The sequence below is a fragment of the Stylophora pistillata genome, chromosome 7 (genome assembly GCF_964205215.1).
Source record: "Stylophora pistillata chromosome 7, jaStyPist1.2, whole genome shotgun sequence".
In the NCBI taxonomy this organism is placed as follows: Eukaryota; Metazoa; Cnidaria; class Anthozoa; order Scleractinia; family Pocilloporidae; genus Stylophora; species Stylophora pistillata.
The window spans coordinates 23,762,240-23,771,349 of NC_142525.1; the positions used below are offsets into that span (position 1 = coordinate 23,762,240).

General features: G+C 39.6%; 1 protein-coding gene across 3 annotated transcripts; it reads right to left on the reverse strand.

Moving 5' to 3' along the window:
* Nucleotides 1-595: 595 nt before the first annotated feature.
* On the reverse strand, nt 596-8,868 carry LOC111339836 (uncharacterized). Of its 3 annotated transcripts, XM_088729135.1 has the most exons (9): nt 8,448-8,577; nt 7,595-7,682; nt 7,103-7,298; nt 6,298-6,569; nt 5,462-5,602; nt 4,938-5,278; nt 3,219-4,403; nt 2,310-2,574; nt 596-1,654 (listed from the first exon to the last, which is right to left on the reverse strand). In XM_088729135.1, exons 4-9 carry the CDS (start codon nt 6,511-6,513, stop codon nt 1,259-1,261), a joined length of 2,544 nt encoding a protein of 847 aa, XP_088585261.1. In that variant the 5' UTR covers nt 6,514-6,569; nt 7,103-7,298; nt 7,595-7,682; nt 8,448-8,577; the 3' UTR covers nt 596-1,258. The 3 variants fall into 3 exon arrangements, with proteins under 3 accessions (XP_088585261.1, XP_022802298.2, XP_088585260.1); XM_022946563.2 differs by lacking the exon at nt 7,595-7,682 and having other exon boundaries at nt 8,448-8,868; XM_088729134.1 differs by lacking the exons at nt 7,595-7,682; nt 8,448-8,577 and adding an exon at nt 7,377-7,586.
* Between the last annotated feature and the right edge of the window lie 242 nt (nt 8,869-9,110).

Here is a 9,110-nt window from a genome sequence, read left to right on the forward strand (position 1 = left end):
GAAGCCGGTTTTCGATCAAGATTGCAAAGATTTAGGCGAACAATATTACTCACACTTAGGATTTTCTTTTTCTATAATACAGAAAATACTGAGAAAGGCCACTACTCCCGCAATGCATCCTGGCTGAGCACGGTCCCTTAAAACTAATTAAGATTTTGAGTGAACATTGTGACTGTTAGCTCTCATAAAGCTCTAAAGTTTCGCTTGCTGCCGTAAAATAAACATATTTACATATGTACGGAGGCTCATTGTGCAAGCTTGAGCTTTTTGTGTTGACCGATGACGTAGAAAAAACATACCATAAGATTTGGTGCGGACAAGTAAAATGTTGATGATACTCTTAAAATGCCTCGTGTTGTTCCGTTCAGAACGTAATTATGTTTCATGTCCTATGAGCACTGTTTACCCTAAATGTAAATATCGGCTATATCCAACTGAATAGAGTACGTGTTACGAATTTAAAACAGAAAACGAGCTGCGGCTCTGAACAAACTTGCCTTATTTCTACACAGTTGAGCCTTCTAGTTTGTTTAACTTCATAATAGAACTTGGATACCAACCATTGTTAATCTACTTTGTAGCTTTTTTGCAACAATTGAGTATTCTAGAGTGTTTAATATAACTACAAAGTAGTTTGCCTTTGGCAAACTGTTAAATACAAAATAGAACTCGCATGTCTTCCACTGTTAATCTACTTTAGAACTTTTTTTTAGTAACAATTGAGCATTCCAGATTGCTTAACTTTAAAGTAGAACTCAGATGTCCTCTATTGTTAAAGACTGTAATTTTATTATAACAATTGAGCATTCTAGGTTGTTTGAATTCATAGTGGAACTAATAAAATAAAAATAAAAGTGGAAACTCGATTTTTCTCTTATATTAAAAATTGTTTATTTCAAAAATAAAAGTATTTTCAAACTAAAATCCAGTGCTCACGCAATGTTATGACCGTTGAACGATTTAGACATGCCTCACTCTTGGAGCCTTAGAGACGACTAATCGTGCGACTAGAAATAAAAAGGCGCCTTAGGGCTCACAAAAATATTTAAGTGAAGGGCAAAGAAGCCAGGCTCTCACTCACAGAGTTACCGGTATCTTTTTTGTTTGGGTCAAGCCGAAATTCCTGTTATATTTTCGTCACGCCCGATTATTTGTCTCTTGGCCCCTAAGGATCAACTCATCTGAGCATGGCTGTCGCTTGTTCGAAAACAAACTGAAAATCATCATAAACGCAAAAGGAGATAAAGCAACCTTTAAGCTACTCAACATGTTGATGCCTAATTGTCTTAATAATATCTTTACATTCGGTGGCTGTTCGCCTCAAACTTGGGTCGGATTGCCAACTCGATGTCATGAGCTCAATCCATATTGCTGGAGGAGGATTACCATTCCTGGGAATTTGTGGACGATAATGCTCATCTTTAATTCGTCTAAAGAATTCTTCACGTCGTAGTTCGCTGAAGACGCGTTTCCCAAACCACATTTCCCACATCACAAGACCAAAACTGTATATATCCACCTTTGTGCTGTGGAGTTTGCCTTCCATTACCTCCGGTGCCATATACAATGGAGTTCCACACATCGTGCCAGTTATTTTGTCTTTAAAGGTTGCTAGACCTAAGTCTGCAACTTTGATGTGCTTACGTTTTGAGATCTGGAAACAATGTCAGGCAAAGTTAGTTTCCTGAAAAGGCTTCATAATTTTCAACACTTCAATCCAAAAAACAACCGCTATTTGCTTCGGCTTTAGGTTATACTCTTTGCCCCTGTGCCAAGCACTTGTATATTTCAACATTTTTAAACGGTGGCAGACACAGCATATGAGCCAAAGGACTCATCTCGCCGCAGCTTATCCCGATTTCATTGGAATCTTACATGCAACATTTTCAAATAACTGAGAAAAAATTCGCTTTTATCAAATGCTCATTTGGAGCAAATGAAATATTAAGCTAATAAAGTTTGGCGCCGTAATAATTTTTGCTCTTGTGATGAAGTCAGAGCATTCTTCAACGCGGTAACCTGATTCCCGAGCTGACGTGGTCACTGGGTGAGTTTTTGCTGCGGAAATTTTTAAAATGGTCACCTAGTCGAGATTTCAGTCCGATTACTGTTGAAACAGTCAGTAGTGTATCGCAAAAGCCTAGCCAGCACTTTTTACCGAGGTCATATGAGGATCACCCTATTTCCACTAATACTGACTCAACAGAATTTTCTCTTTGTCCTACGATCGTAAAAACACACAGAAAGGATGCTTCTTCATTTCAATGCCTGGTTTATAATTTACCATATTTCATCTTTTATTAACTCACCAGAATATTGGCCAGCTTGAGATCTCGATGGACAACATTCTTGCTATGGATGAATTCAAGCGCATCTAAGATTTGTTTTGCCCAGAGCATAATCACAGCTGCTGCACTGGCCGTCTTCCACGGAATGTACTCATCATTTTCAAAGATTTGCTGGTCTAGGCTCCTGATACACAAGTCAAACACTAGAACCAGGGAAACGAGTTCTCGGTTTTGAACGTCTATGCCCACTCCGTAAAATGTAACGATGTGCTTGTGTTCAAGTTGCCTGCGTAAAAGATAGTGACCAAATTAATATTTTATTAGGCTACGCACCCAGGTGATAAAATTACAATGAATTCACTAGATGAGGGTAATCCCTTGTTGAGCCTTCTGAAAGTGAACCGTGAAAGTGTAAAAGCGTGATCCGATTAGTAATCTTTTCTAACAATCAATAATAATGTATAAATTTAGGCCTCATTCCCTGGAGTAAATTAACGATACTTTACAATTTCCTTTGAAATGGTGGTGAAAAGCAAGAGAATATTCATTACTTGGAATTTTTCCACCAAAGAATCTATTTACTCACATCTGATTGAATAACAGAAAGATTAGATGGATTATTTAAAATGCAAAGGGCACCAAGAAATTTCAAGTTTAGTTAACTGTTCCTTATCTGTACAGAGTGGCTCCACGACCGCTATTTTCGAAACCAAATTGTTTAGCTTAGTATTCATATAGTAAAGGAAGAAAAAAAAAACCAGAGAACCCCTTGGAAAACTCTTAAATGCAAGGACAATAACTAATAACAAGGACAATCCGCATGTAACACCAGGTCCGATAATCGAGCCCACGCCATAGTAGTCGAGCGCTTTCACTTCTGCATGAGGTAAAAGCACTGTTCCCTAGCTATTCTGACTTAAAAAAACTTACTTCAGCATTGCTGCTTCTTTTAGAAAGGTAGCAACATTTGATGGATCTGAATGTTCCCGGATCTTTTTGACCGCAACATCTTTTCTTTTATGTCCAGGAGGAGAGTATCTACCTTTGAAAACCATTCCATAAGTGCCTGCACCAAGGTGAGCCTGTCTTTCTTTCTCATTGTACTTGAGTCGTCTCACATCAAGCTGGCAAGATGGGTACATCACCTGTATTCCATTTTGAATTGCATCGAACATCAAGTTTTCATTCATGTCCTTTAAGTTTGAGTAGAGTGGTTGGTATTTTTCAAGGATTTCTTTTTCCCTTGATTCGTCTTCGCTCTTTGTCAGGTCTTTGCATCGCTGCTCGTATTTGGTGATTAACTGTTGGTGACACCTCTTGATGTTCGCAATGCGATTCGTCTCCTCGCTGAATTTGTCTCGAACGTAACTGAGGATTTTGTCTGTAATGAAGTCCTCGAGGAACTCCGCCGAGAGGTCTGTCATTGTTAGACAACAATTGCTCCTCTGGTGTTGTTCTTTTAGATGCTTTCCAAATGCCAGTACCCCAAGGACGGGTGCAGAAATAAATCCGGCAGCGAGGCCTACGGGTATCAAAACTGGCCATAAAATTAAGCCAGTCATCACCAGAAATTTTTTCATTCTTGGATCTAAAGGCGAGAACATCCGGCCCGGTCGAATCTCAAAAGGTCGGAAGTCGTCCACGTCACTTCCAACAAGTACACGGTCAATGTCTCGAATTTCTCTTTCAAACTCTAGGAAACCTTTGTTAAACTGTGCTTCCAGTTCTGCGTGTGCTTGGGTGAAAAAATTCACTCTGCTTTCCCAGTCTTGGAGGAAATTTTCGAATCGTTGTTCAATGCATCTGCTAAATGCCTCTTTCATCTTTGAAAAGTTTTGACCCTCTTCCGTTTTAGGCAGTTCGTTTTCTGTCCACCTGCAAAAGCTCCTTTTAAATTCATCAGTCTGTAGGTAGGAAGCAAGTTTTTGTTGTGCTTGTTTCACATACGAAGTTATGGCATTCTCAATTTCTCGGATGGGGTTGCCTTCTTTAAGCTTGCTGAGTTTCTCGTCAAGTACCTTCCGAGCCTGGAGACGTTGCTCTCTGTTCCTTTTGGCGTTACACATTTCACCTTTCAGCTGATCGGACAAGCTGCAGAGCTGGCCGCTAATCCAGCTGTCAAATAGAGCAGAAAGATGAATTAACTACATGTTGAAAAGCGTTTTTTTCAATCGTTAAGTCGAATGCGAATAGTTTTTCTTAACTTTGTTTTCCTTCAGTCGTCTTTTGGATTGATTCTTAATTTCACAAGACCAGTGGAATGACGTTTATGCAAGCTTAGTATTTCGGATTTGTTTTCGAAAGTGAGCAAATACTCATTTCGAACACGATTTGGAAACATTTTGTAAGATCGTGATTTAAATGTTACCATTGGGAAACATTTTCCTGTAACTCTTTCCAGCCGTAAAAATGTATTCAGTCCGTAGGAAATCTGCAACGCCCTCTTCGATGGAAAATTGTCACATCCAGTTGGATTAATTAGCAATAATCTTTATCCGTTGGCTTCTACAAACAGATTTATCCTCAAGGGCTGAGGGAACTTGGAAAAAGTTTTCCTTAGCAACGTTTGTGAAAGGTATTGGATAATTAAAATCAGTATGCAAATCTTCGGTCTTTAAATGATCAGCTGGGAGATGAAATGAAACTTACAAGTAGAAAAATTCTATTTTTCTCTCAATGCAAAGCGGCAGAAGACGTTGTAGTCGATTCACAAGATTGTGGAGATCATCACCCATCACGTCGAATCTCTCTTTTACTTCTGCAGCTCTCAAGACAGACATCTTAATGATTTGGAATTTTTCATCCAGTTCGGGAATAGTCTTTCTGAGAGTGTCGATGATGTGCCTTTCAGGATCTTGCTCCTGATTTCGGTTAGACTGCTTTTCCACCTCGTCCCACTTGTTACAGACAAAAATAGCAGATTCGGAAGTGATACCGCAGCCATCCTCCCCCTTGTAGAGTCTTACCCATTCGCTCAAGATTGGCATCAGCTGAAAGATTTATCACGAAAACTAAATGTAAAGAATGGAAAAACATCTCTGGTATCGGGGAATTTTTATAAAACTATTACAATCGGGTGGTGTATCTCTATAAGTGACACATACCTTGTGCTAAAATAAGTATAAAGTAACTCCTAAACATTTTATAAGACAGATGACGAGTCTCAAGTTTACCCTGTCCTCTTGTAATCCTCCGGCGTTTGGAGTGTTTACCACGTAAATAAAAGCGTAGGCTCGACTTAAGTATTTCAGGGTGATTTCACTGACACGCTTGGAATCGCCAATTCCAGGGCTGTCCACGATCACTACGCCACCCTAGAAGAGAGAAGAGCTGTTAGTTAATAAGAAATTGATCATAAATGAAGAGTGACTAAACTTTCTGCTTTTTAGTTGTGCGTAAACTTGTGGTGCGAAATCTCTTATTCACTTCGGCCTCCAGTGTAGGTATAGAGGCGAGAAACAGAGTACAGCCCAATGCAGAATAGAAAGCTAACAGCACAACACAGCACATTAACAACCTAGAGCGTCTAGCGATTTAAAGCATTCAAGAGGCCCCCGAAAGGTACAGTTGTCCACCGACTTCACTAATGATGTTGCCCATATACTACAGGGATCGAGGAAGGAAAGAGAAAAGCGTTTTGTGGGTTAGACTAAAGCGCTTATGCCTGTTACATGGCGGAGTCAGGAAAACCAGTGATGGCAGACCAATCCCAAAACGGCAGAAATCGCCAAAGACCACAAAGCACACATACGGAGTGAGAAAGTTTTATTATCTTAAGCGGGAAATTTTACTATTTAGGAATATTAAGTGCTGTAAAGCGACCCTATTTCGTTCCCCATACTATTCCTCATGGCGCATTCAAATTCTCAACGGTTCCTCGCGTAACTTAACACACAGGCTTTCATGAATTATATTTTGCCTGTCTTCGAGACGTGAGTTTGGAACGACTGTGGAAATACATAAAATACCCCTGTTAATTTTATTGTACGTTCGCAAAAAGTTTTGTCACCTTTAATAGTGGATTTGGAATCTTGATCTCTATCTTCTCGCACCAGTTTTCATCCTCTATTGGTTTTTGAATGTAATCTTTATACTTTTCAAATCTGTCCCCGGTAAGGACACGAGATGGCTTGCTTCTATTAGCCAAGTGCAGGACAGCTTCTTCGGTCACTCCATACGATATTTCACATATAGTCAATGTACTCTGCTTGATACTGGTTGGCATAATGCGTTCGCTAAGTAAGAGGTTAATAAGACTGCTTTTGCCAGCGCTGGTTTCTCCTGTTGTAGGAAAATAGGAAGGGTTTTAAAGAAAGAAACACGAATTTCATTCTTACGATAGGGAATCTGAAAATTAGCCCTTTTACACCGCTGGATTAAAAGCGAATCGTACCTTCAGACAGATAATTTTTCGGACCCCGACCGAGCTACATGAGTTAACCTCTGAAAATAATTACCAAATGCCCCAGCGGTAAAGTCCTTTCAAGCACTAATTGAGGTGTTCCCTAGTCTTTCAACACGTCAATTACTTTTTGTTATTTTCAGTTTTCATTTCCCCCATAAGCTCGTCTCAAAGTTATCAGAGGATCACTTGCTGGAGGACTGCTAAGATTGCGAGGCGAAAAAACTGATGCAGACCAGGCCACTCTATGAGAACAGTGTTCCATGGCTTTCGTTGTAAGAGGATGCCGACAACGAAAGTTCAATGATGAAATTGGTGAATCATGATCTAACCAAAGAAAACTTGGGGAAAAACCCTGAATTTTGTATGAAAACGATTAAAATGGCTTCAAGTTTACTGTTGCAAGACTTACCAAGAATGAGGACAGTGTATCTCTCGGTTGCGAGATCCCTAAGACATGCCTCAGCTTCCTTCCGAAAGTCATTTACTTCGGTCTCGCTCACTGCTCGTGTTGTCTTTAGGTAATCTTTAACTTTCAAATAGTACTCTTCTGGGACTCGTCGGCGGTCGCGTGTTTGCTCTATATCGTCTAAGATTCGCTGATATCCCTAAACAAAGAACGGTTATTTCATAAATGTAAAATCTTGGCCGGAAGTGTTTGTTCCTAAAAGTGCAAAGTCCCCTACCATTTTGATTCATATGGTATGCCTATTTGCATGCTTCCAAAGTAGGAAAGAGACTGATGATTTTTATCGGCGTTCTGTCTATATGTGGGGAGTTTGAAGCCCTTTAGTGATTGATTGGGATTAATTTCACCTCCGCTGTTGCTCCGCTTACAAAGAATGGTCAGAATGTATACAAATCTCTACTCTACGTGCACGGCAGTCGTCTTGTTGTCTCAGACCTCTTTCTCGCGTCCGCTTCCGTTTCATACCAATACGCAATGGCCAATTTACACGTTTAAGTTTCTACTTCGTTTCCGCATCTACTTCCTGCGAAATCCGTGAAGATTAAGAGGAAATGCTTGTCAATAGGACTAATGTGTGAGATGAGCATGTTGTCGATGTAAACCACGGAGTATTTTTAAAATAAACGATGACATGCACAAATTTTTAGATACTTCGATTGTTTAACGGAAGCTCGCCCGGTCAGTGATGATCTACCTATAAATACATAAGTCAAGAAGAAACTTAATTTTGAGAGATCAGCGCTTAGAACAAGCATGATTGAAGGAAAACAAAACCTTGCATCAACTTTGATATTCTGTTTACAACTTCATGCTTTTAGTGGAGTCGAGTAATCTATTCTATCTGTTACAAATGGTAACATTCATAATACGTGATGTACTGTTTATTTTAAAACAAGGTTCTGAAAACCATCGTACGTTTTCGATGCTAAAACTTTTTTTGCTTTACTTTTTGACGAATTATACAAACATGTAAGTCTAGATGAAACATAGTGTCCAGTATTAAGCGCCCCGTACCCGGAAAAACAGGCAGAAAACATACGTTCGCGTCAATTTTGAAATTTTGTGTACACAGTTTATGCTTTACGCGAAATGAAATTTCGTAGGTCTGCTCTCTGACATAAACGATCACATTGCATGAGCATTGCACAAGGTTTTGGAAATCATACGACCTTGTCACTGATGTTACTTTTCAGTCAGTTGACGAAATGTAAAAATTTATAGTTTTGCATGTCTTCCGTGTAAATAAGGTATGTGTGTGTTTGACCTCGATTGATCGATGAGAGCTTACCTTCTCTAAAGTTCCATTTGTTTTCCTTAACTCAGCGACTCTCTTTTCGCGAAGTTCTTTTGCCCTCTCCATGTCGGTAACCTCTCTCTCTTTGACACATAGTAGCTCTAAATCTTGCGCGACCTCCAAAAGACTCTCGCTTCGCGGTCTAACGGACATCGGTTTCGACTGGCGTCTCATCCTACTTTGAAGTCTAGTCACTGAAGGTGGTCATTAAAACTATCGAGTCTTTCGCGAGGATTAATTTAAGCTGAGTACAATAAGGCGTATGACTCAGTGGCCTTAGGTCTTCTGTGGAAAGTTCAAAGCTGTCGGAGCAGTGAATTCGAAGAGCGTCCCATTTCCGAAGAGTGACTGTCACGGAATGATACTAATTCAGGAAGTTCAACCTTTTCACCTATTTTTGTCATTTTATACAAGTGATCAGTTTACTTAAAGCAATAACGGAACTTACAGAAAAGAGGAAATCACGTATTCGTAAAATGTACTTTCGTGGCAAATTTCATCAAGACACGTATATAGATAGCGGAAAATCGTTCATAACGGAGCAAATATTTTTTGACAGTTTTACAGTCTTATCAAATGCAGAACTTGAACAGAGCTTAACCAGCCAGATTCTCTGATCACGAGGTGTCATTTAAGCTTAATTCAAGCGCAAGAGAT

Coding starts and splice junctions, on each gene's coding strand:
- LOC111339836 (XM_022946563.2), bottom strand. CDS start 8,627: ATGAGACGCCAGTCGAAACCGATGTCCGTTAGACCGCGAAGCGAGAGT. Junction 7,299..8,447: donor CAAATGGAACTTTAGAGAAG/GTAAGCTCTCAT, acceptor TTCTTTGTTTAG/GGATATCAGCGAATCTTAGA. Junction 1,655..2,309: donor TCAAGCTGGCCAATATTCTG/GTGAGTTAATAA, acceptor CATTGTTTCCAG/ATCTCAAAACGTAAGCACAT.